The 27,893-nt window shown below is 39.9% G+C and overlaps 1 protein-coding gene across 2 annotated transcripts in view; it reads left to right on the forward strand.

Annotated features, from left to right (window-relative positions):
• The window catches only part of LOC115388505 (nuclear receptor ROR-alpha A-like), a 55,933-nt gene that overhangs the window by 6,039 nt on the left and 22,001 nt on the right, over positions 1-27,893 (forward strand). Inside the window, exon 2 of one of the 2 annotated variants that reach the window (XM_030091670.1) lies at positions 12,726-12,758. In XM_030091670.1, the coding sequence (XP_029947530.1) occupies positions 12,726-12,758 (33 nt within the window). Of the gene's footprint in view, positions 1-12,725; positions 12,759-16,745; positions 16,834-27,893 lie in introns of those variants that run through there. The other variant, XM_030091674.1, reaches the window with a different exon arrangement.

The raw sequence follows: 27,893 nt of genomic DNA on the forward strand, positions 1-27,893 counted from the left end.
TGGTGGCAGCAGTGAGCTGAAGCCATGTCCTGTCTGCTGCAGTGGGAACGGCGAAAAGGAAAAACCCCGTCCACGATGAAACTGATGACGCTGTTGGAGTTAAATCCACTTCAGAATCACACGTTTTGCAAACATGCTGGGCTCTTGATAAAAATTATTGCAAAGTATGACACTGAAGCTCTTGAATAAACACTGCATGTTGCAATTTCTCAGCCATTGTAGTCTTATTTTCAGCCCGTTGTTCTAAGTTTTTGCCTGCTTTGCTCGTTGTAAGTCTCTTTTTGCTCATTTAGAGGTGCATTTTAGTCTTTTTGACTGTGGATTTCCATTTAATTTGGTTAATATTGAATATCATTTTGCCTCTGATTGTCTGTTTCTATTAATTGTTTAGAGTGGTGTTTTTATTCTCTTGCAAACTTTTGTACATCCTCGTTTCAATTTTAATAGTTTGTTGTCATTTATATCTTATTGTGGATTTGTTCTGGTCAGCTAATCTCATTTTGTTGATGTTTTCGTACTGTTGCCAGTTTCAGCCTTATTTGTGTCTTGTGACCATCAGGAATCTCTTTGTGGTCACGTTGTGTCTCTTTGACTCCATGTTGCATGTTGTTGTAATTCTGAACATTTGTCACTATTTTATGTCTGGGTTTGAATATTTAGTGCCCTTTTGTGTTCTTTCGTTGTATTTTATAGGCAGGTAGTGCCTCTGTGTTGTAATTTTAGCATTATTGTAATTATTTCTTCACTTGTTTTTTTAGAATGTGTGCCTCTTTCTTGTCATATTGGGTTTCTTTTGATATTCAGTATTATCTGTAGCCTTTTTGTAAAGCTTTGTTGTCACTTTCGTATCTGTTGTATTCCATTTTCTCTGTCTCTGTCTCTGTTCTCTGGCTCTTGTCCTGTTGAGCGTGGTCACCGAGTGACTCTCACTGCAGCTTTAACGACACACATGTGGCTAAGGCAGCATTAAAATACCTCAGTACTCAAAATACTGAATCCTTGAATAACTAACATGCTTCTCAGACAGTCTCTTCCTTTTCCGCGTGTGATACTTGAACCGTCTTGCCTGCGTTTCTATTTCGAGGTGGATTCTGCAGCGGCGCTGATACTCACTTCCACTTGTCATTTTTAAACAAGTCACTGAAAGTTCACTCGCATCTCTGCGTCTAATCCTTAAATCTCATTTTATCACCACCATCTTAAATCCTCAGTTCATTTGATGCTGCGGGCGACAGACGGCAGCGGGAGGAAGGATGTTATTTTTTCTGCCTTTCTGTTGTGAGCTCCCTGATGAGCGGCGGTGAAATGACTTTGGCGGCTGCTGCTAATGCGCTATAATTGGTACGAGGAGCTGTTCGCTCTGAACAATTATAAGATGCAGGAGCTGCAATCTCTGCAGAGAGAGAGAGAGAGACAGAGACAGATATTCTTTATCTTTGGTGTGTCAGACTGCCGTGTTTTACATCTCCCAGAGCTTTAAAACAGATTTCAGACGAGGCAAAGTGGCGCTGTCTGCCGCGTTTGACAGCGCGGGTTGTACCTGCCGCAGCCCGGAGCGCTCAACTTTAGTTCCTCTCCTTTTGGATGTTTTTTTGGAAAGACAAACTGTCAGTGGGCTGACTGAAGCCTGACACCGCTCCTCGGTTTGCAGGCTACCTTCAGGTTTCCAGAAGCTCTGCGAGTGTCGCGCGCTCGATCCGAGGGAGATCGGGCCTTGAAGGTGCCCCGTGATGTACACAGTTATTTTCACATTCTTCATCATATCTCAAAAACAGCAGTGTACGCATCCTCAAGGCCTGATAAGGATGTTGAAGACATTCGCTGCTCTCTCACCTACATTCATGTTTGAGGTTTTTTCTTGTTATCTCATGTCAGAACGACCTGTGATGCCAATACCAAACGGCTTGGTTCGCTTCTGGGAGGGATCGCGGTTTTGAAAGTGAACTTTGACTCCCAATATGGAAAGTAAACTTTTGCATTACAACAAAACAACAAATGTGATTTGATTTTTATTCCCTTTACATACATTTCATATGCAGACCTCTCTGGATTCAGATTCCAGTACAACCATGAATTTGACATATTGAACTACCCATGTTACTGTCGTTCATTCAGTTGCATTTCTGTTGGTCCATCTTAAGTTTTTGTGGATACTTTGAGTCTTGTTGGGTCACTTGGGGACCATGTTGTTGTTGGACAAGTTAAATAAAGACAGATGATACTCGACTTGCGGAAGTTCAACATATCACTCATCAAAAAAAAAAAAAAAATCCCCTCTCCTCAAAATATAAATGCTCTTGTCTTCAATTAGAAGTGCAGACATGAAAGCATGACTCTTAATATGTGGATCAGCTCAAACTAAGGTTTGATGAAATCTTGACTGTGATCTGTGGACACTTTCTTTTTATGGTTGCGTTGTGCTTCTTTGAGTCCTCTTTGACTTGTCGTGGTTCAACTTGAAGTTGAATATCATGATCATCATGCTTTACATGCAGAAGGACCTGGGTTTAAATCCTGTGGGACCTTGAATCTTCTATCTTAACTCTGGGTTTGTTTTAAGACATTGCTTTTTGTTTGTGAAGTCCAGTGTTTAAACAAGAGCTTCTGATCAGTGTTTGGTTGAACTGCTCTATTTGATTGTTAGCCTTCTCTTTTATCTGGACTGTATCCCTCCTCACAGTGTCCTACATTATGTCTGTTTGTTCTCCTCTCTGATCCTCTCATTATTCGTAGATCCATTATAGGCCAGTCTATGCTTCATACAGTCATTTTGGGCCTCAAACAACCACATCTTTATGTCAGCTTGTCAAATCTCTCCGTTGTTAATAGTTGTGGTAACTTTTTATGTCTTTTCATGACTCTTTCTGTTTTAGGGAATATCTTTTTAGTTGTTTTAATGTGCCTGTTGAAATCTGTATAAAGACTGAATTATTAGTTTTGTGGTGTTTTGGAATCTTTTGCTTCTTGTTTTGAATCTCGTCCTGCCCTTCGTGATCGTTTTTCAGTTATATATGATCACATTCAGTCTCTCTGTGAACAGTAGTGTCAGTTTGGGTTAGTTTCTAGTCTCTCTGAGTGACAATTTGGTCATTTTGTTGGTCTAATTTTTGAGTCTTTGTGGCATTTTCGACTCAGTAAATCTTGTTCTCAGGATTTTGTATGTTTTTTGGCAGGGTTGTGCTTTACTAGGCTTTTTCTCATCTCACTGAAGTCATATTTGTGTGTCTTTGCAGTCAGCTTTATTGTGTAAAACCTCATACTCTCATTTGATAAAGTATTCACTCACCTTTTATGTCATCTTCATGGTGCACGAGCAAGAGGAGAGACTCCTTTGGGATGGAATTGTGTATAAAAGTTTGGTAATCACAGTGTTGTGTTTTGATGGGGATAAAAATAAAAACTGAAAAAGACAAAAAAAAAAACGTATAATCTGAGCAGATTGAAAACTTGTGCCTGAGCAAATAAGTGAAGTAGGCAAAGGAAGATCGTACTGGTGGGAGAAGAATCAAAGAGAAGACTCAGTCACAGTGTTTGCAGTGAAGCTGTTTTCGTGTTGACTTCGCCGTGCGAGTCGATGGTCGTCTGAGCTGCTTCTTTTCTTCAGCATCCTCCAGCCGCGGCTCATTGTGAGCAAATGTTTCTGTGCTCCATCCGTCACAGCCCTGAGGGATCTGCTCACTCTGTCGCCAGCTTTTCTTCTTAAATATTCTCTCTCTCTCTCTCCCTCCCCCTCTCTCTCTCCGCTGGGGAGTCCAGCTGGAAGCAGCTCCAACATCCTTCATGTGTTTCCTTATGTTGCTGCTTTCTACTCCCCTCTACAGATGAATTATAGAGGAGAGCAGGACGACAGAAAAGCCTCACTACTTACTGCGCTCTCTGCCTTTGATTTGATTTATTCAGACGTTTTTTTTTTTTTTTTTTTTTTCATTAGTTTTTTTGTTTGGGATTTTCCTGTTTGATTTTTATTTTCCAGAGCAAACAACCCACCCTTTCTCTAGAGGATCAGCCAACATCTTCAGCCAACAAATTCATAAATTATTTCATGAAATTTTCAAAAATACGTACTCGGCAATTGTCCAGATGAGCTGTGCTGGGAGATAATAAGCGGTATTACTTGAGAAATGAATATAATTCCTGCAGTCTGTGCGTGGTTATAGTACTCAGTGAGATCGTCTAGTTTCCCATTTTAAGCTCAGCTGTAAAATAAGCTTGTTAGTTTAATAGATAGAGTGAAACACCTTAAAAAAAGTGTAATTTGATGTTATTGCTGATATTATTATGTATGTGTTGCTGAGACCTTAGCAGAGCTATTGGCACTGTACCAGTCAGTCTAATCACTGATTCACTCATTGACTTATATTAGATAAATACAGGAAGATGCACTAAAACCCGGATGTTGTCGTTTCTTGATATGAGCGTGCTCAAGAATGAGAAGAAGAAGCAGCAACAGAAAAGCTGAGATAAACTCCCAGCCTGCAGACAGCAGCAGGCGGCTTGTGTAAAAGGAAAGTAATGTTTATTTCAGGTTGCTGATGCATCAGAGCGACTCGTACCGAGTCCCCGGCTCTCCTCTCCGTCTGCAGACAGTCAACCTCTCTCCTCCATAAAGCTCTGAATATTTCAGCAGTGAGCTGCAGGTTTTGGGTCAGTGTGTCAGTGTGTGATCTGTTGTGACAGGCCGCAAGGAAACTAAAGGCGGAGGAGGAGAAGGAAGGAGGGGGAGGTTGTTTGAGTTGGGAGCAGGGAGGTGGAGCAGGAGAACTTCCCTGGGTGAATCACTAACTGCTCTTCGCCGAGCAGCCTGAAGCCAGACGACAGGCGCTGTGATACATCCTGTAAAGCAGGACTCACATCACTCTGACTGGCACAAGCCTGCTGCTTCCTCAAAAAAACAGAACAGAACACAAATCACACAGAAATGTCTGCTGCCCTGATCGGAGCTTCTCAGTTTGTTGTTCTTGTTGTGTTCTTGTGGAGTCTCCTGCTCCTGCAGCCCGGAGTTGAAAAGGGCAGAGCTAATGAATATTCTAATCTGGCCTAGATTCACCAGGAGGACGACGCCTATTATCACGTCTTTGAAATATGAAGCGCGTGTCGATGTGCGGGCTGGATTCGTTTTTTTGGAGACAGTCAAAGGTCGCTGCAGATAAACGACCACGCCAGTCGGACCGGCGAAGAGCGTGTTTCTGCTGATGAAGGTTTCTGCTGCCGCATTAAATCAAGTAGTTTTCCAGGTCAGGCTTCGATGATCAATGAAATCAACCGGATCGTTTATTCTCACCTTTTTTTCCCTTTACTGTTGTTCTCCTGCTGCACGTGTGACTGCGTGCACGCTGCTCGGGGTTTGTGGGTAGTAACTGCGGCGTGCTTTGAGCCATCTGCCACTCGTGAGTGTTTTCATACATTATGTCCAAATCATAAAATGTTTCCCTGAGACTTAAATACACAAACGCAATATCATAACTAATCATGACTTGGACCCTCAACATGTTGAGGACATTTCTTCTGCCTTCCCTATAGGAATAAAATACTTCAGGAAACCTCTAAAAACATCAGATTTTTTTCAAAGTAAGATCTTGTTTTTTTTTAAACCTCTCAATTCCTAATAAAATAATTAATTTTCTCGAAACAGTGAGATAGTTTCTTCATGAAGAGATGATTTTCAAAATAATAAACATTTCCTGATAGTGGCAATTGTCTCAAAATACTCAAAGCAATACTTTTTTTTGCAAAATATTGACTTAGTCTCACAAAATGACCATAAACTGCAGAGCAATACCATCCTAAGATGTCAGAAGATTCTGAAATTAATGAGGAATCTAGGATTTTATCTCAAAGTACTGAGAAATCTCTTAATAATGAGCTCGATTTTCAAAAAATATGACTTAAAAAAAACGGTATATTTTGTCAACATGAAGGGCAAATTTCCTCCTCAAAAATGAAGAAGTACTGTGTAGTATCGTAAAATAATGCTGTCTCGAGACAGTAAAAAATTTATTGAAAATAATGATTTAATATTTCATCATTTTATTCAGTTTTTAAAAAGCTGAATAAAATGATGATAATTAGACATTAATGAACCAGTAGAAAAAGATATGCACACACATTTCTTCTCACAATACCATAAAGAAACACTGTTGTATTACATGTCTGTTGTTTTCTCTGAGATAAAGTTTGGGCTGTATTTTGTCCTGCAGTTTTTCTTTTAATACAATCCAAAGGCATCCAGACAGACAGTGTTGAGTAAAAAAGGTAAGTTCATTCTGTCAAGGTTGTTTTTTCACCTCTGGCTTTTAATGAGCCGTTGAGGTTGCGCCGCGGTTTATTTTAAACTATTCCCTGGACAGTCTGAGGACAAACTGCTGTCAGTCACCGTCACACGGGCGTTCATTTCTCCGCTTCATCCTCCTTTCTGTCCTTCAGTGTCCGCTGGAGGTGAAATGACAATCTAAAATTGATACATTAGAGCTGAAGAGGCAGCAGTGCCTCTTTCTGGTGTCCAGACAGTGAATTTCCATTAAACATAAGCAGATGGAGAGAATAAAGAAAACCCAGAGACAGTCTAGCTCACCACGGATCAGATAAGAACTGAAGAAATTAGAAAAGATAATTTTGTCTTTCACTTTTTGACTCCTCGTTACAGTTGCGGTGGATCCGTGGATAAATCGTTCTGATCAGATTAGCAGGTTTTGATATGGAGACTGAGCACAAATTAGAGTGAAAAATGTGCGAAAGAGCCGGGTGCCACAGTTTAGAATGGCAGTCCTGACATATCATTCCCATCTGATGTGGGTTAGCAGAGCCTACTCGAGTACCAGACCTCCAATAAAATGATAAATATGACTGTTGTTTGAGTTCTTGATTGTTCCCACTATGGTGAAAGTCAAGTCTTCGCTTCACATGAAATTTAACAACCCGATGAAAGTCTAAAGCTAAATGACAACTGTTGTTTTGTCACATTTCAGGAAAGACACTGAGTGTCTGTTTACAGGACTGTGGCGCTCGGAGACACACACACAAAAAAAAAACCCACAACTTTTTGAAAATGGATAAGGATGTGAAGCAATCTGGCTCTGTCTCCGTGTAAACAAGGGAAAACACAACTTTTCTGAAACATTTCTACTCTGCCTGTGAACCACAGCCATAGTAAATAGTTCTTCACAACAATGGCGGCCTCCAGCGTGACATGACTCCTCGTCCATATTCATATTGATCGTTGTGTAGTTTAAAGTCGTCCGTGATCACAATCCAACTTCGAGGTATGTAATTACGAACGTATATACACTCACCATTATTGTTTTTAGCTTATTGCTTTGCATTTTCATGTCAAAGCTATCTATGATTTTGTTGGATTTGTAAAAATCAATACGTCGCACACTTCCTCGCTCAGCGTCACCTCCTTCTCCACAGGGCTCTTGTCATTTCTACCACGACCACTAGAGGTCCTCGAACCTTCCTTTTATGGTCCCAGGAGGTGCAGTTGGGCCTTTCAGTCCTATATAGAAACCTATCTTGTCCTTTCACTTTGATTGAAGCCAATCAAATCTGCTGGTTATTCAAAGTTGTATCTCAAGGCCTCAGGGTACCAAAATAAAAAGTGTTAAACTGAGTGGTTTTCCAGAGATGAAAGATTCCTGGGCGATATCTGATAGCTGATGTGACACTGTGAACAATCTCTCTTTGTCCAGAGCTCACAGTCAGACAGAAGGGGAATTTAAATGCTTCAAAAGATTTCTCTTTAAACTAACGTCTTTAAATCCAGCTTGGGAGTAAGAGTGCTCGCAAAGTTTGAAAAATAGAAAGTCCCGTTGTCCTCAGGTGACTGGAAGGACTCGACAAGGAGAGTCGGGGATGCGTGTTTACGCAGGCTGCTTTCGAGTGCGATCGACCATCCTGTTGTGTAGTGTGTGTGTTTGTATGCGTGATGGCAGTCGACCAGATGGCTGATGGGAGGACTCGACAGGAGAGGTGAAGCGTACCAGGGGGAGAGAAGCTCAATAGAAAAACACGCGCCGCACAAGAAGATACCAAAAGATTTGATCTGTTTTTCAAGTATTATGTTTCAAATTGTCTGTGAAAATCGAAAACGTAGAAACTTGAACACAAACATCCCTTGAGATCAAGATATTAATATAGCTGAACCCAAATGCAGCCAAGTGAGTGTTGAATGAGGAACAGAGACGAGCTGCTTTCAGTTCTTCAGAAACAACTGATCTACTGACCTACTGCATAACCTGATGTTAAAAAAGAACGGTCCAAAAAGAGGAAATATTCTTTGAGCTGTAGTTTTCCTGCTGCCGCATTCAGATGGTTTGGTCAGAATTTGACCAAATAAATCCCTCCTTCTTTGTAGCAGCAGGTCAGGGTGCTGCGGTAGGTATAATGGTGGAGGGAACTTTTGTTTTTAGACTAGGTCTCCAACAGTTTTCTCACTTTCTCACAAAATTAACAAGCCACATCTAACACAATCAAGGGTGAAGAGGCCAAGACAGGACAGAACCAGCCGCAATGTCAAACCTGCATAAAGCAGATCAAGTCGATGGCTTGCTTTACTTTGTATTTAATCTTAACTTGTCTTCTTTTAGATTTAACCTACATATCAGTTACAAAACAATAAGTAACTTGTTGGATTTGCACTTACATTTCTTTAAATGGCCCCCCTCAGTTCTGCCAGCTTTAATAACGTGCGCAGAGCTGTGTTGTTGTTCCTTGAGGACTGAGTTAGTGTGATATTAATGAGGTGCCCCTTATTCAGAAAACAGGAGTTTCCCAAAACAGTAACATGACTAATCAGATGGCGATTAAACTTAGTGGACTAGCTTCACAATGTCTTGCTCTTGAATGAACAGCATTTTAAAAATGATGGGACCTTATTCCGAAACTCGAGTGTTGACATAAATCATACACTCAATGATCTCCATGCATTAAAAAACCACCAGCAGCACCACCAGAAACAACAACAACAACAAAAATCATATATTAGCAGATTTCAAAATCAATTTTTCATAAATTAATGAAGGCCTATAATGATACACAGTGGTCTGCGTTCTGAAAATAAAGTCGGGTCATTTAATCAATGCCCAAAAGCAGCTCACCCAGGCCCCTGCAAATTATAATTATAGCTATAAATCCAGTGTACATTAAGCCTGCCTGAAATCACAAGATAAAATACACTTGAGTGTCCCTGGGGGGAAATTTGTCTCAGACCTAAACGCTCCACGCAGCTGCATTCGATGTAGTTATGTAATCTCCATATGCAATGCAACACAAACACACACATTCACAGCAAGTGCACAGAGCACACACTGTTTCTACATGACGAAACACAAAGAGATGTGGTCAGTGAGTGGCAGAGCTTGTTAAAGAGGAAGAAAAAAGATGAAAACATGAAAATCCATAGCCGCCCATGATCCGGTCGTTGGTTTACTTCTCTTTGTAGATACCAGCAGATGTAAGACACATCAGCTGTACTTCTTGTCGATGCATTGGGCCGGTTGTCTGGCCTCGCACTCTGGAGCTTCTCCATTCAAATTCTGAAATCTGCATTTTCGATATACTACAAATGAAGAAGTGTGCATTCGGATGCGTGCTTTTGCAACGGTCACCACAGGAAGTCCTTACAACAAGTATTGTATACTTGGTTAGTTTTCATGCTAGATGTCCTTCTCGCCACAACTGGGATTTGAATCCGATTCATTCCACTCGATATCAAGGCTCAACTGGATGCGCTGCTAAAGGGGAATAATGAGTGAGAAAGTGTTTCTGCTCCCTTCCTGGGCAGATCATAGGATCATGTGAGGACCGATGCCCTCACTAACACAGTGCGTGTTGAGGGCCGTCCTTGTTCAGGGATTCACAGTTTTGACCCTTCAACAGGGACATTCTTGTCAAAAGTTTGCTTCTCTGACCTTGAGATCACCACCGTGTTATCGCTGTTTTTCATTCAGTCACAAGCATGAACTCTGACCTTGTGTAGCTTAAAACATACCATGAAAGTCTGTAGAAAGTAGGTTTCCATTGCTGCCGCTGATGAAAAATGTCTCTTTTCAGTTAGACTCTGGGGAATGTGGTTTGGTATCCTGTAGAGCGGAGCAGTGGTTACTACTCTCACCTCAGCAGGAAACTTTCCAGTTTGAGTCTGAGTTTGACGCCCTTCTGTGTGGAATACTCTCACTGTGTTTGAGTTTTTTTTTCTTCAGATACTTTGGTTTCCTACTACAGTCCAAAAACATCTGTTTCAGGCGTATTGCTTATTCTAAATTTAATGTAAGCATGGATGAGATTATGTGCATCTCTGTTTTCTGTGATGAACTGTCAACGGGGTACCCTGCCTTCACCCATAATCATCTGGAATTAACTCCAGCTCAAAAAAATGAAAAATGAGGTGTAATATGTTTTTAATAACTGAAAAAAAAATCAGTTTTGAAATGAAAAAAGTGAGTTGTTCTTTGGCTTGTACCATAATTTAAAAAAAGATCACATTTTTCCAGCAGTGAGTGTCATGTTGATGATATACGATGATGCAATTTAACACAGATGTAGAACTGTGAGGTTGTATTGTTGTCAGAATGCAGTGTTCAGGTTTAACATGGCCACATCAATTAGAACTCAAAACAGTTAAAAAAAACAGAGGTTTACAAAACACTTACAGGTAAAATATTTGACAGTGACGAAACAATTCAACATGGTTTATTGCAGTTGGAATCCTCTTTAAAAATTAAGTAATTTTTGTATTAATCTCACAGAACTTATTTGAAATTTCACGAACCCCATTCATTTAACTTATTGCCCAACCTTCAGAGACATTATTAAAAATCACACACACCCAAACATACTTACAAAATGACTGCACGCACATGATCAGATGATCGTAATCAGACCTTTCTCCTCTCTTTGACATCATGGTCCAGATGGGATGAGTAAATAGAGCTTCCCACAAGAACAGACGAGCCGTGTGGCCTTGACAGATTTTGGCCCCTGGACCACCTGTCTCTAACCACCTCCACCCTTTTACCCTCCTCTCTCCATCCTCCGGCCCCCCCAGAGAGCAGAGAGGAGACGACGGCGATGATAGACTGCTGCAGCTCTGCGTCACGCCGCCGCTGCTGTGCGTCAACATTCACCCCGAAATAATGACTCTGGGTCTCGGGACATGCTGAGATGCGTGTGAGGGGAGGAGGCTCCCTGTTGTGAGATCGCTGCTTTGTTGCTGTCAGTGTGTGTGTGTGTGTGTGTGTGTGTGTGTGTGTGTGTGTGCTGTAGAGTCAGAAACTGGCATGCAAAGATGAAACTGAGTGAAGTCGTGACCCTAATTGGCTGCGTGTCAACGGTTTCCTCATGTTGAGGTGGCTGATGCTGTTTGGAGACGTGAAGTGATGTGAAGCAGGCGCCTTGAACTGATGTTAACATCTGGGTAAAATACTGAGCTGTCCTTCCTTTGTTTTGACCTGTGACCCCATAGTGCTCTGAATCTCACAAAGAAAACACAATTTGATTTCATATGTAGCCGGAATTTTGTACAGCATGCATGATGAGACAAGGACAGTGGTCTATGAGAAGCAAGCAGGTTAGAAGTAATACTAAAAGAATTCCTGAAATCATTATGTGACTTGAAACCACCAACATGGACACAGCTCCAATGAATGCTTATCCAAGACGAATATTGCATCGAAGTGACTGTGGATAATTGTTAATGCTAATGTTTAATGGAGAACTGAATCAGACATCTTTCATCTTACTATTAGATAGGGGTAGGTTAGGGTGGGGTAGGTTAGGCTTGCCTAGTAAATAGGAGTTTTAATATATGAAGACAGTAACTAGTGTTTAATTCACCTCACCCAAGACGCGTCAAGACCAAATCCAAAGCATCCCAAGACAAAGACAAGACCAAGACTCTAAGGGGTTGAGACCGAGTCAAAACCAAGCCCTTTAAAGACCGATCTCGAGTACTACAACACGAAGAGTAACTGCAATGGAAAACAACTTTGAGTACACAGCAGACACTTTTCAGTTAAAGCCTGGTGCGCATTAAAGGATTTCTTATCAAAAATATTAATTATGGTCAATATCTGTCAGATCTCTCCTTCCAAGACCTCCTGGGTGGATCCGATCAGATCAAATCTCTCTTAACACACCCCGCACCACGGGAACATCAGGCTCAGAATCTGACAGTTGGACCTTTGTTGGCTTTGATCCTAAGGGGGAGATCGGGACAAAATTCGATCCGATTATCCTGTAGTGTGTACTGGCTTAAGACAAAAGTGATGAGTATTGAGTCCACTAAAACAGGTCTGGTGTCAGTTTGGTCCCAGTCTACTTTCCTTTGGTGCCATTTTTCCCTTTTTTGGTCACCAAGTCTCACTCTCTCTCTCTCTCTCTCTCTCTCTCTCTCTCTCTCTCTCTCTCTCTCTCTCTCTCTCTCTCTCTCTCTCTCTCTCTCTCTCTCTCTGTGGATACTTGTTTTAACATATTTGTGGTCATTTGGAGTTTTTGTGTTGCTTTAGTATCTTTTTACTTTCATTGATGAAGTGATGGACAGCAGGCTGTTTGAACCCAGGCGTCTGGCTTCGGTTTTCACTTTACTGGGGAGAAATGAACAAAACTGAAAGAGTACAGAACTTGAATCACATAAAAAAAGGCATATTACATCAAAGGGTAGTGTTTATGTTTTTTTTTTTTTAAGTCAGAAAATGATAACACCTTTCTATTTCTGTGCTGTCTTTCAGGTTCATCAGCCGCTGTGAAGAAAACTCACTCGTGTAAGTTTGCTGTTTCCTCTTTGCCACCTGCTGTCTGTCTGTTGGTTGTGGAGCTGTTTAGATTTTGTAAAACTCAGTTGCTCTTATTTTATTGGCGTATTTTCCAGAATACCGTGCTCCTCGATAGTCCTGTTCATTTGCTGCATAGCCCTGACCTCAGCTCTGCAGAAGTGTCTAAATCACAATTAGCGGCGCGTCTCGACGCCACTGAAGGTCTTTCTCTGTCTCCGACCGGCCTGAACCGACCCCTGACCCCAGGCTTTGAGGGCAGGTGGCCTCTGCTGATTTGCTAGATGAGTTTTTGATGAGTTTCTAATCTCAGTGGTGCACTGAAAGTTATTTTTTTCCCACATTATAACCAGTTTTCGCCGTGAAACACATAAGAAGTGTGAGTGTGCAGGATAGATGAGGACAAATGTGTGACGGGGGACCGCTGCCAGAGTCGAGTCTCTCTCATTAGAGCTGATAAGGCCGGGTAATGAATGTGAGATCCTCCTTTCAGTTGTCTGTGCGTGGGACGATGGGTGGGAGGGACGCGGATCCTCCGGGCAGTGCGGAGGCATTTTCCAAACAACTCGTAATGTGCTGCTGCGAATCTATTGACTGGGTCTGATGAGGGGAGGCGGAGAGCGCCGGCGCCAGCCGACCAGCGTTTCCAAGCGTAAATCATCCCCCTGTTCTGCCAATTTGGAGTAAGAATGAAGCTCCTGCTGCTCCTCAGTTTCCTCTCTCTGCTGGCAGGAGTCGTTCTCGCCCGCAGCACTCGGATATTTACTCAGCACGGCTGTTTTCAGGGAGCTTAATCGTTTTCACTGATGCTCCGCGGCTCAGTTGGGGTTTGTTTTATGAATCCGAGTGGGATGTTGGGTGAAGTGCCCTGTTAGCTCGAGCTTCACTTCGCTCAGTTATGGCTGAAATACATCTTATTTAACGCTATTTTGTGAAAACACGCTTCCTGTGTTTTCCCCACTGCACAGACTGAGTGAAGCAGCGTGAGGCTGGGAGTGGCATCGAGGTGATTCTCCACCCGGGGTCTCTGGCGTCAAAAGTTCCAGGGTTTTGGCCACCTTGAGGTTATCAGCATTAAGATTTTTACATTTTAAATAATAAAAAAAATGATAATCTTCAATGTAAGACAGTCTTGTTGTTTATATTTCAAAGTTTCATGCTCTTGAAAGGTCATGAGGTGCATTTGGATTTGATAAGCGTTGAAGGTTCAGAGATTTAAAAGTTTGGAAACTACTGAGGAAGTCAACACCAATAACTAAATAATGATTTTAAAAAAATAATAATTTTAGTTAATTTCATCTTTATTTTACCAGTTTGGTCAAGTGAGAACCAGTTCTCATTTCCAATGACGACCTGATCAAGAAGAAACAAATATATACAGGCATATAAAAAAATAGTGTCACACAATCTGAAGAGAAAGAACGTCACATTTATAATGTCTACAGCGATATACTGTATGTTAAGAAACACAGTGATCAGAGTTAAAAGCACGTGCAGTGATCCTTCAGTACCGGTTTGATCTGTGAAAGAGGAGACTGGAATAAATGTAGGAAGTTTGAACGTCTGTTACAGAGGATTCCAGTCTTTTGCTGCAGAAAACTGAGATGAGGAGCGACCAAATGAGGCACAGATGATTCAACTGCGATATGTGTTGAGAATAATGAGAATTGATCGTCAATATCGAGAAGTTTTATAAATAAAATGAAACCAGTGAGTTTGTGTGCGCAAATGAAGAGAGGTGCAGTTTATACAGGCAGCCGTGGTGCGTGCTGAATGGAGCTCCAGTCACGGTAAATAACATCCAGCTTGTGAAGGACAGATTACACTGCATAATCTAAGATTGGGAAAACTGTCATTTTAACAAGAAGTTTGTTTGGCAGAATGTAAAGAAGGATTTGTAAGGGTAAAGAAAAACAATCTGGGATTTGACCTTGGTGAGCAGCACATTTATGTGGGTTTCAAATACGAGTTTACTGTCAAAGCAGATGCAGAGACACTGAGCTTTCAATCTTATTGCACTGCAGTTTGAGTCTCTTCTCAACTGTAGTTTTATTTCTGTACAGTAGATGTTTCACAAAAAGTTTTTGGTTTATATTTAACTTTCATTTTGGCTGTACTTAAATTTTCATTGTATTTGTGGATGTTTTGAATACATTAATGATCAATCTTTACACACATTTTCATTGCTTTGAACCTTTTTTGTGTCATTTTAATCAGATGATTTCTCTTTGTTATGTTTGGATCTGAACAAACTAACAGTGGGCTGATGTGGGACTTAAGAGGATTCAGTTAAGACTTCAGACTCCATCATTGGGCTTCTGACAGACACATTCAAAGTTATTTCTCTGTTCTTAAAGGTGTTTTTCAAAGCGGTGGAGCTGTTGGCTTCCTCCAGGCAGAGGTGTCTAACACCAAAGATGACAGAGGGAATTGGTGCTGCACATAATCATGCCAAAAAGAAAATGAGTCACAGAGTATGCTGATTATTTCACCTCAATCTTATTGTGTTTTGCGCTGTTTGATGCACAGCTCGTTGAATTTTTCAGGTGTGTTGAGTTATTTTCCTTCCTGTTTTCTTTAAAAGGGAGATCTTGGTGGATATCTTAAAATCATAGTTGCCGGATGGTCGGCTGTAACTGGTTGACAGATTTCTGCTGAAGCTGCGTCTCTCTGTGGTTTCTTGCTGTGTCGTCCTCTCTTATCTTCCTCTTTGGTTATTTTTTTTTTTGCAGCTCACTCTTTTTGTTCCCTTCCTTCCTTTTCAGGCCTGTCCTCCCTCTTGTTTCTTTGAACTGTTTGTTTTATAAACTGCAACGAAGAAGGAAGACGGCACAAACACGGCGCCTGCGTCTGTCTGTGTGTTTTGTTGGTTTCAGCAGCTCTCCTAAAGAGAAAAACTATTTCTTTTAATGGCAGCAAGAAAACTCACCAACACAAACAGCAACATGAACTCAGCTCACCTGTCTTTTCTTCACATCCAGGGCTTCCTTCACTCAACGTGATTGTTTCAACTCATTTTGTGGCTCTTTATGGTCATTTAGTGGCTTTAGAGATGTTTCATGCCTCATTACAGTTGGTTTTAGTCATCTAGGTGTCATTTTTGTCCCTTTATAGTCATTTTATGTCTCTTTTTTTGTTGCTAAAATTATGTTGTTTTTATGTATAGTCTATAGTCTTTCTGTATTTCTATATTTTTATTTTGATACGGTGTTACTGTTTTTTTATTATGTATTTTTTTTTCTTTTTGGATGTCTTTTTCATGCATTAGTTATGTATCCATATATGCCATTTATTGTCACATGTGTGTCTTTGGCTATTCATTTATTTTTTTGTGTCTTTCACATGTCTGGTTAAATTCTGTAACTGTTTATATGTTTGTAGTTGTTTTGGCAGCTTTCAATTGTTTTATGTCGGTCACTTAATGATTGTGAACATTTTTTGGTTAAGTTTTTGTCCCTTTGTGGTTGCTCAAACTTGTTCTTAGCTAAGTGTCCTAACAAGACACATAACGAGTCCTTGATAGATAACTAAGTTGTTGTGTTAGTGTTTTGTCACTGAATGGCTTTGTCACTTTGTGGTTGGTTATTTTTTCTCTAGTTATGCTGTATTTTCTTTTGTGTTCTTTTCTGTTTGTATTCATTTTGCGTGACTATTCTCTACTGTCAGTGCTTTCTGATTGATATTGTTTTTTGTTTTGTGCTATTCAGTACTGTTTTGTCCGAGTTTTTTTGCCCGTGTAGAGTTTGTGTATTATTACTTAGTCTGTGTGTTTGTCTGTCAGTCATTTTTCAGTTGGTTGAAGTTAGAAAATAATGTATATTAATCATTAAAAGCGTAACTATATGAACACCTGTTCTGTCCTCTTATTGGCTGACAGTGCTGTCACTCAGAGTGACACGCTGACATGGGGGCGGGGCTTGTCAACGTCACAGTCACGTTGATTCTCGTGCGGTGCGGGGCTCGTGGAGCAGAGCGCCCCGCTGCTGATTACACACAGGACGCGGTGCAACACTTTCTCCATCAATCTGGATTATAAATATGTATTATGTCATTTCTGCCATGAAAGGTGAGTTAAACAGCTTTTAAATGTAATAATTACTTATTCCACTCTCGTGTTCGACTTTTTCTCCTGCCCGTGCTGCAGGACTTTTGTCCAACATGTCATTAGTCCGGGGTGATGCTCCGCTCAGGCTTTTTTATTTCTGCTGTTTCTCCGCCGTTTGTCAAACCCTGTTCTTTACGTGCGCGCGGAGAAATGCCGTTTTTCTTCCAGCCCTCTCCGCCCGTGTTGTGTCTGCACCCCAGAAACGCGACACCTTCACTCATCGTGAAAAAGCTATTTTGGGCAAATGTGCGTCTAATTAATAGGACTTTAAAGGAGAGCGAGAGGAGGCGCGCGCGCCCGCGCGTTCAGTAGAGCGTGTGTTGGTTTTCACGTGTGCAGCGCGTGAACGTGACATTTAAGGGAAAGTCGGTGTTGTTGGTCAGAAGCTGAGGTGATGAAACGGTAATGGTCAGTCATTCCTGTTGTTTTAGTGAAACATTTGAGCCACTCCAGGATGTTCTGTATGATGTTTGATTTTTGTGTGTGTGTTGATTATTTGAATGGCAATTAGAATAGGCATTAATAGAGAAAAACTAAAATTAAATGCAACATCATCTGCTCACCATGTTTTGGGATGTGTTCACCTTGTGGTTTTAGTCGATTCCAGCTGATTATAGACAGCTTTACATAAAAGTTACATGTTTTCGGACTGTGGGAGGAAAACCCCTCCGACTAGCAGGAAATAAATTGAATGAGGGATGTTATTACAGAGACTGAAGGAGGAGATATCAGGGGTGATGGGGAGACCTATCCCTCTTCTTTTTAAGAATAAAAAAGATGAAAAGTAAGAAATGGACAGCTAGACTGAATTTGTGTACATTTATTGGAAAGAAGTTACAATTTCACAAGTTCAGACTAAATATGAGAATATGAAGGATTTCACATCTGGCGTCTCTTTTTGAGGAACTATGATATAGACAAACACATACAGGATATACAAAGGTCATTTAAAAAATGGAGAACCAAGTATCATGTGCAGATAGATAAGGACAGTAGAGAAGAATGCCTGCACATGTGATCATAGATTGCTTTGGTTCCATATGGTAAGTGTTTTTTTTTCTTTTACGTTAAATAGTGGTTCTCTGTGGGTTGTCATATTTTTCTCGTGTTTTTTTAATGCTTTGTCTAAGTTTAAATCAGCTTATGCTCCCTTTGGTGACCTTTTGAGTCTCACTGCTATTTCCCTTTTTTTTTTTTTTTTTTTAATTTTTCAGTCCATTAGAGATTCTGTATGTTGTGAGAATGTGAGTATAGTGTGCCACCTTGTGTTAATTCCATACATATTTTGCAATTTTGTGCTGATTGTGTCTCATTCTAGGTAAATTTGTGCTAATTTGGTATTACTTTCTGTCTCTTTGATGCAATCTTCTGAAATTTTTTTTGACTTATGCTTTTATTTTTTGTTTTTATCATTTCTGAAGCCTTTGTTGTTGTTTTACAGCAGTTTGTGATTTTTTTAAAGCGTGTGTTTCCCTTTTTTTGTCTTTCTCATGTAATTGTGAACTTTTCTATTTTCTTTTATTTTTGACCCTCATTTTTATTTTTTCTGTCATTTTGAGTTGCATTGCAGAGGATTGTTGAAGTTTTTATTCTATGGTTCAGCCCACTTCTTTTCACCTGCTGGTTGTCATGTGCTATATTGCTGTCAATGAATGTCTTGTGAGTTTTGTCATCTTTTTCCTCATTTGTTTATGCCTTTAGTGGTAGATTTTGTTTGGATTTTTGATTTGTCGGTGTAATCCCATTTTCTTGAAATCAGAAATAAAAAAAAAATACATTGTTATTTTTTGTATTTTGGCCTGCTTTTATGACCGTTTAGCTTCTTTTTTAAATTTAATTTTTGCTTGTTAGAAGCATTGTTGTATGTTTTGTGTTCGAATGTTGTCTTAAAACTTAAAACAGTGCTCAACAAGCGCAAAATCAAACTAACATGTTTAATCTGTTGTTTGTCCTTTAAACACCCTGCTTGTCTCCTGTCAGTGAGATTTATTGAGCAGATTCAATTTCGGTGTCTGAAATGTGGGCGAACTAGACATGAAAAGTCTTTCATGGATCTTTCCAGAAGTTCACGCAGAGTTTATTTTCAAGTTCACGTCTGGTGTTGTCACTGGGTTGCATCAGGACTTCTGATACGAAGCCAAGTTGTCATGTATTACATGTCTCTATTAAATCACCCCAGTCCTTCTTGTTGAGTCTGAACTTGAGCCGCGCTTTTTACACCTGCCATCCTTCAGTGATCTTCAGCAGATCGGAGTGTCTGTACCGCTGGCAGAATGCTTTTCATTCATTCAGGTCTCAGTCTTCGCCCATTCACTGTTTGTGTACATCTGGTCCAGATTCACGGTAGTGGAGGAAACACTGCAGGAGGCGTTTGGCCAGCCGGTTATGTCAGAGGATTACAACAGCCAGGAGATTATTTAACTGTTTGGTGTAGGGAGGGAGGAGGGTGACGGCACTGCAGCTTCAGACCCAGAAACACATAAAAAAGAAGATCTGAATGAGATAAACGTCAGTCTAACATCCTCACCTTGTTTCTCCTGCTTCAAAACACCCTGAGGAACATGTCTCGTGATTTTCTTTGACTTTAATTGCCCCTGGTGCCGCCTGGTCAGTTCTGTTAGACATGCCAGACAGCGGAAGTGCCCCCTTGGATGGTTATTACTTTGAGAAATCGGCTTTAGAGAAAGGTGAAAGGAGAAGTTCCTCAGCGTCACTGAGACTCTTACACAGACTGAAAAAAGATTCTCAAAAACAGCCACGACGAACTGTTTTATCCTTTGTTTTATCCTGAGCAATGCTGCAGATATACAAATGCAGTTTCATGTCTGTATTGTGTGTTACTGAGAAAATATTCCAAAAGGAAAAAGAGTAAGTTGGCCTACTCTGCAGTCTGTTTTTTTTTCTTTAGAATAAAGTATCTGTCTAGTCAAAATGAATGTCATACTAGAGAAAACAATACAATAATGTCTCCTTGTGTATGGAGAGCTGGGGATGTTGGAATTCTAAGTAATTTGAAGCTCAGCAGCCCCTGGTTTACCTCCTGATCCTGTTTGCAGAGGGCAGAGTCCTCAGTTTGCCTAAATCTTATGAAGTCTTATACCTCTCTTTGGTCTTTATGGTTTATATGATGGTCCGAACAACATTTTATTGAATGCTGATTTTTTTTTTCTCCATTGCTTTTTAATAGCTTTTGTGGTATGATAGGCAGATTTCACTGCATTGTTGTGAATGAAGAAGCAATTTTTACCGTTGATAGGAGGATAAGCAAAACATAACCGGATATCACCTTGCCTGTTTGAACAGGTGGAACAAAGAAATATCGACCGCCTTGTACCGTCAAACAGAAGCTACATTCGAGCAAGAAGAGCACAAGCTTGTAAGCACATATATCTGTGTCCTCTTGTCTTGAAAACCTGGTCATTCCAGCCTCTTAATGGTTTATGGTGCGTTCAAGTGCAGCCTTATTTTGTGTGCAGCTGCAGTCTGTAAACTGAGTTGCATCTTGTAAAAGTTCCCTGTGGAAGGCGATAAAACCTGGAAACCACGTGCAGTGAGCTTAAACCAAAACACAGTCGAACACGAAGCTGGATGTTCTTTATTCCCAAACAAACCTTGACACACTTGAGCGTCCGGGCGGCCGTCCTCTGCGCTCCCTCTTTGATCTGCACTCTGAAAAAAACTTTATTATTTCTGCTCGGCTCGGGTTTCACATAATTTATCCATCAGGGATTTGTGTTGCCCGAGCTTTCGCATTCTTGGGGTAAACAGTGGTGGCTCTCATGTAGCAGTTGCAGCTCATTAGCCTTCGCTTAGCGCTGCGATGCCACTAATTACACGTTATATACGTTTTCTACCTCCGTCGGGAAAACTGCAAAAGTTCCAATATGCAACTTGTGTGATGAAAATATTTTGAAATGCTGAGATAAGAAAAACAAAACATTTGGATGGGTTTTTTTTGTCTTGTCACATTGTAAAATCAGTTAGATGCTCATATGAAACCAAGAAAAGGGTGTTTTTAAGCCTGCAGTTTAGACAGAGAGCCTAATTAGGAGGGTTAGCTGAGAATGGATCATCAATATTGCCAGTCACTTCACATTCATCTTAATTATTCAACATTTTATTTTCTCTGTTCTGTTAAACAGCCCCATCATAATTGTTTTTTCTTATTCCTTAAGAGAAATATTTTCCATTTCAGCTCTTGTTTGGGCTCTCATCGAGCTTTTTCTCCTTCAGTGAACAGAAGCCTGTTTTCCAGATGTGATTTCTCAAAACACCTGTGAACCTGAATTCGTTCACCAGCAGATGAAACCTCTTCACAAAGTAGCACAGTTCAACGTAAACATTGCCGCTGCTGGTCAGAGTTGGCTGAAGACAAGGCGCCGTCATGCCTGTGTTGTAAGAAATCCTTGTGGAGGAGAGGCAGACGCTCGGTGTGGAGATTACAGAGCCGGCCTGCTGGAGAGGTGACTAATCGAACCACCAACTGTGGCTGATGAACAAGCTGCCGCTTCATCTGCTGACAGGCTGAACGGGTGTATCAGTGCTCCATGTGTGCCGCCATATGTCCGCCGTTATTACATCCATTCTGAGAGTGTCTGCAAGAATGGATTAAAGAGAGGAGCCGGAGTGTGGACAATGGATCGTTTGACCACACCGACCCAAGAACACAGACTGTGGTCTGCAGTCAGTGTTCCCGCTGAAAGTTGCCAACAACAGGACAGAAACAGGAAATGATCATCCTTAAATCTAAACTAGAAAAAATTTGCAGTTCCTGAAGAAACTGCAAGTGTGAATGCTGAGTTGAAAATGTTAAACTGTAATGCAGAAAAAGCTCAATAAGCAAAGTTGAAAAACACTGAAATAAAGTTAAAAATGGTTGAAAAAGTTTGAAAACGCTGCAAAAAGTTGAAAAGCGTTGAAAATACTGCGAAAATTTGAAAAAAGTTGAAAAAAGTTGAAAAAGTTTGAAAACACTGTAAAAAGTTAAAAAAGTTTGAAAACGCTGCAAAAAGTTGAAAAGGGTTGAAAAAAGTTGAAAAAGGTTGAAAAGGTTTGAAAAAGGTTGAAAACATTGCAAAAAGTTGAAAAGGGTTAAAAAAGGTTGAAAACCATGCAAAAAGTTGAAAAGGTTTGAAAAAAGTTGAAAAAGTTTGAAAAAGTTTGAAAATGATTGAAAACACTGCAAAAACTTGAAAAAGGTTGAAAAAAGTTGAAAAAGTTTCAAAAAGTTTGAAAACACTGCATAAAGTTGAAAAAGTCTGAAAAAGGTTGAAAACGCTGCAAAAAGTTGAGAAATGTTGAAAAAGGTTCAAAACAATGCAAAAAGTTGAAAAAGGTTTAAAAAGTATGAAAACACTGCAAAAAGTTGAAAAATGTTGAAAAAGGTTGAAAACACTGCAAAAGGTTGAAAAAGTTTAAAAACGAATGAAAACACTGCAAAAAAAATTTGAAAATGTTGAAAAAGGTTGAAAACACTGCAAAAAGTTGAAAAAGGTTTAAAAAAGATGAAAAAGGTTGAAAAATTTTGAAAAAGGTTGAAAACACTGTAAAAAGTTGAAAAGGTTGAAAAAAGGTGAAAAAGGTTGAAATATTTTGAAAAATGTTGAAAACACTGTAAAAAGTTGAAAAGGGTTAAAAAAAGTTGAAAAAGGTTGAAAAAGGTTGAAAACACTCTAAAAACTTGAAAAGGGTCGAAAAAAGTTGAAAAAGGTTGAAAACACTGCAAAAAGCTGAAAAAGTTTGAAAAAGGTTAAAAACACTGCAAAAAGTTGAAAAGGGTTGAAAAAAGTTGAAAAAGGTTGAAAACACTGCAAAAAGTTGAAAAAGTTTGAAAAAGGTTGAAAACACTGCAAAAACTTAAAACAGTTGATAGAGGTAGAAGGAGCAGTGGAGTCAGTGTCAGAGTAACAGAGGATCAATAGAGCTCCAGTCTGAATGGAAAAGTCCAGACTCATCAAGCAGCAGCAGCAGCACAACAGGTGTGTCTGTTGCTATGGAGACCAGCTGCACAGCAGCCATGACAGTGAATCAGCACTTTTTAATGGAGTGCGCATGGTTGAAGAAATGGCATTTCTCGGGGACCAAGATGTGAAATTGAAAAAGATTTTCACACAGTCAGATTCAGAAGCCTTTCATGAATTTAATGGTGCAGGAATCATGTCTGTAGGATCATCCATTCAGCCATACCAATTGTGCGAACACGAGTGAAGTTTTGGATTCAGGCGTCTCGAAAATGCATTGGAGCGGATGGGAGAAAATTCTGCACTCTCCTCAAACAAATGCCTCTGGAGAGAGAACCGTTTGAGATAGAGACAAAGTGACTCAATTGTACGGGTCACAAGAGAAATTCCTACGTTTAGAGGGGTTATTGTGCAGATTGAGCCAGAAATGTGGCCGTACGGACGAGAAAAGAATTTTTTTTTTGGTTAAAATTCAGAGCCTCCCGCACTCTAAATTTGATTCTCCCACTCTAGCTTTTCCAATACACACCCATTATAAACTTCAGAAACGGCTAAAATTCCCTCCATACTTGAAGCCTCACAGTTTAAATTTGGTAAAAGATCTTGAGATGATACTACATACCTGAATAGAGGACAAAAATGCCTACGTTTTAAAAGTAAAATGACTTGTCTATGTGAAAGTATGACAAAGTAGTAAGGGTTCAAAGTTGAAGGAGTTGAAAGGTCAGTTGAAGGGTTTTCCCATCCACTTCAATGTTAAAAATAATTTTAAAAAGTTGAAATATTTCAAAAAGTTGAACAAAGTTGAAAAAGTTGAAAAAGGTTGAAGAAAGGGTTTAAAAAGTTGAATAGTTTAAAAGTTGAATGGTTAAAATCGGTTAAGATTTGAAAAAGTTATAAGGTTTCAAAATTTGAAAAAATCTCCATCCGTTAACATGGGGCAAAAAGTTGCACAAAAGTTGAAATATTTCAAAAAGTTTAAGAGATATCAAAAAGTTAGAACATAGCCGGAAAGTCCTTAAAAAGCTGCACAATTTGATATCTGAATGGTTCAAATCGGACAAAATTTGTAGGAGGAGAAGCGTGCCAAAAAACAGGGGAAGAAGTCGGAATAAAAACTAGAAAAATTTGCCGTTCCTGAAGAAACTGCAAGTGTGAATGCTGAGCTGAAAATGCTAAACTGTAATGCAGAAGAAGTTCAAGAAGAAAGGTTGAAAAGGAAGTTGACAAATTTTGACAAAGCTTGAAAACACTGCAAAGAGTTGAAAAAGGTTGATAAAGGTTGAAAACCGTTGAAAACACTGCAAAAAGTTAAAAAAAAAACCTTGAAAAAGGTGAAAAGGCTGCAAAAAGTTGAAAAAGGTTGAAAAGACTGCAAAAAGTTGAAAAAGGTTGAAAAAGTTTTAAAATACTGCAAAAAGTTGAAAAAGTTTTAAAAAAGGTTGAAAACACTCTAAAAAGTTGAAAAAGGTTGAAAAAGTTGGAAAACACTGTAAAAAGTTGAGAAAAGTTGAGAAAGGTTGAAAACGCTGCAAAAAGTTGAAAATCGTTGAAAAAGTTCAAAAACGCTGCAAAAACTTGAAAAAAGTTGAAAAAGTTTGAAAACACTGCAAAAAGTTGAAAATCGTTGAAAAAGTTGAAAAACGCTGCAAAAACTTGAAAAAAGTTGAAAAAGTTTGAAAACGCTGAAAAAAGTTGAAAATCGTTGAAAAAGTTGAAAAACGCTGTAAAAACTTGAAAAAAGTTGAAAAAGCTTGAAAACGCTGCAAAAAGTTGAAAATCGTTGAAAAAATTGGAAAACACTGTAAAAAGTTGAGAAAAGTTGAGAAAGGTTGAAAACGCTGCAAAAACTTGAAAAAAGTTGAAAAAGTTTGAAAACGCTGCAAAAAGTTGAAAATCGTTGAAAAAGTTGAAAAACGCTGCAAAAAGTTGAAAATCGTTGAAAAAGTTGAAAAACGCTGCAAAAACTTGAAAAAAGTTGAAAAAGTTTGAAAACGCTGCAAAAAGTTGAAAATCGTTGAAAAAGTTGAAAAATGCTGCAAAAAGTTGAAAAAGGTTGAAAAAGTTTGAAAACGTTGCAAAAAGTTGGAAAAGGTTGAAAAAGTTTGAAAACGTTGCAAAAAGTTGGAAAAACTTTAAGAAAGTTGAAGAAACAGCAGAGTCAGTGTCAGAGTAACAGAGGATCAACAGAGCTCCAGTCTGAATGGAAAAGTCCAGACTAATCAAGCAGCAGCAGCACAACAGGTGTGTCTGTTGCTATGGAGACCAGCTGCACAGCAGCCATGACAGTGAACCAGCAGTTCTTATGGAGTGCGCATGGTTGAGAAAATGTCATTCCTCGAGGACCCAGAGGTGACATTGAAAAAGATTTGTTCACAATCAGATTCAGAAGTCTTTCATGAATTTAATGGTGCAGGAATCATGTCTGTAGGATCATCCATTCAGCCACCGCGATGTTGCGAACATGAGAGAAGTTTTGGATTTGAGTGAGAAAATCTCTCTCCAAAATGCATTGGAGCGGATGGGAGAAAATCCTGCGCTCTCCTCACAGAAATGCAGCTGGAGAGAGAACCGTTTGAGATAGAGACAAAGTGACTCAATTGTACGGGTCAAAAGAAAAGTGGCTACGTTTAGAGAGGTAATTGTGTAGATTGAGCCAGAAATGTGGCCAGGGGGACGAGAAAAGAATTATTTTTTTGGTTTAAATCCAGAGCCTCCCGCACTCTAAATTCCTTTCTCCCACTCTAGCTTTTCCAATACACACCCATTGTAAACTCCAAAAACGGCTGAAATGCTCTCCGTACTTGAAGGCTCACAGTTTGAATTTGGTAAAAGATGTGGACATGAGATAACATACCTAAATAGAGAATAAAAATGCCTACATTTTGCAAGTAAAATGACGTGTCTACGTCAAAGTATGACAAAGTTGTAAGGGGTCAAAGTTGAAGGAGTTCAAAGATCCGTTGAAGGGTTTTCCCATTGACTTCAATGTTAAAAATAATTTTAAAAAGTTGAAATATTTCAAAAAGTTGAACAAAGTTGAAAAAGTTGAAAAAGGTTGAAGAAAGGGTTTAAAAAGTTGAATATTTTAAAAGTTGAATGGTTAAAATCGGTTAAGATTTGAAGAAGTTATAAGGTTCCAAAGTTTGAAAAATTCTCCATCCGTTAACATGGGGCAAAAAGTTGCACAAAAGTTGAAATATTTCAAAAAGTTTAAAAGATATAAAAAAGTTAGAACATAGCCGGAATGTCCTTAAAAAGCTGCACAATTTGATATATGAATGGTTCAAATCGGACAAGATTTGAAGGAGGAGAAGCGTGTCGAAAAACGGCGGAAGAAGTCAGAATAATAAGAAAGAAACAGGAAAATAAACGTGTGAATGCCTCAGGCATTCACACAATAAAGATTTGGAATGTAATAGTGTGAATGCCTTCAGCATTCACACAATTACAAGTCTCAGCCAGACACTCAGGTTACTGAGTGTTCGCTGTCCTCAAATTACCCCGGGTTCAACTTCTAGTGCGCAACTTTAAACTTGAAGCCCCACCTGCTCGTCTGTGGTTCTACATTCAGGACCTCGTTCAGCAGAGACTCAAATCTTCTGTACAAGGATGGATTTTATTATTATAGTTAATATTATTTTCCTTTTTTCATTTTGCTGCTTTCTACTTTCATTATTTTTGTGTTTCAAACACATTCCCGAGAGAACAAGTGACTCAACATGTGAGGAGTTGATAAAAGTTGCGGTTATTCCAGTTGATGATGATTTTCCATCTCTACATCCTCTGTGCAAATTGATCCATCTCAGGGTCACTGGACGTTGGAGCAATTCAGGCTAACCATGAGCGAAGGCAGGGCACGCCGTGGACCGACCGCCAATCCATCACAGAGTAAACATACAGCCACATTCACAGCTGTGGGCAGTTTACAGTTACCAGTTCAACTCAAACGCATGTTTTTGGACTGGAGGGAAACCCACACACACACACACACACACACACACACACACACACACACACACACAGATACACACATGTTGGTTCCGGTTGTGGGTTTCTACTGTGCTTTGACTCCAGCGGAGCAAAATCAAATGTGGTTGCTGTTAAACCCGGATGTCTTCTGAGCCTTTTTCTGCAAAGGTTTCTTCCTTTTAAAAGAGACTTTTTCCTTCCCACAGCCACTTATGCTTCCTTGTGGAATTGTTGGATTTTTCTCTAGAAATGCAAGTGTCTAGAAATGACTCTGTTGTGTCTGGTGCTATATAAATAAAGCTGGATAGAAATTCCAGTTGACAACGTGGAAAGTTTCTGAGAGCTGAGATCGACTCGTTATGTGTGCCTCTTATCTATAAAACTATGAAGTCCCGGGAGAATACAGACTGGGAGTCCTGGCACTCTGGTGGCCACTGTCCATCTTCTCGTGCACATGCAGGAGAATTATTCACTAGTGCGTGGTGCACGTGCACACTAGTAGTGTTTTCAGAAAGTTACGTTTTCCCCTGTTTGTACGAAACCAGGGTGTTTTTGAAAATTGCGTTTTCAGTGCCTCCAAGCACCGACGTTGTGTAAACGAACACTGAAAATGCAACAAGTTTCTCATTTCCATGCAAACGAGGCCTGATTTACATAAATGTTTGTACATTTATATCAAAATGCATCACTGTCATCCACAGTTATTGTAGATTTGTAATCTTTCCAGTCTTGATAATTGGCAGCGCTTTCTGTTTCAGTGACTGAGGCTGAAAATCAAAACGCGTCCCAATGCTACACGTGTTGCAGCATAATCCAACCTTGTCACTCCGTGCACATCTCAGACAGGTGAAAATTTGCACACTAATGAAGAAATGTTCAGAATGAGAGGAGGTGGAGTGGGAATGATGAAGGATGGGGGAACGATGACTCTCGGAGGGAGTTTTATGCTCAGGTCTGACGCTGCTTCTGATTCACAAACACGGAAACGAGGCTCTGGCTGCGCCTCGCTGCTGTTTGACGAACATGAAAGCTTTCTGTGGGTTTGACGGCCGACAGCCGATGAGTCATTAAAGCAATTTCCTGTCAGGT

Source organism: Salarias fasciatus, chromosome 1, assembly GCF_902148845.1.
Source record: "Salarias fasciatus chromosome 1, fSalaFa1.1, whole genome shotgun sequence".
Classification (NCBI taxonomy): Eukaryota; Metazoa; Chordata; class Actinopteri; order Blenniiformes; family Blenniidae; genus Salarias; species Salarias fasciatus.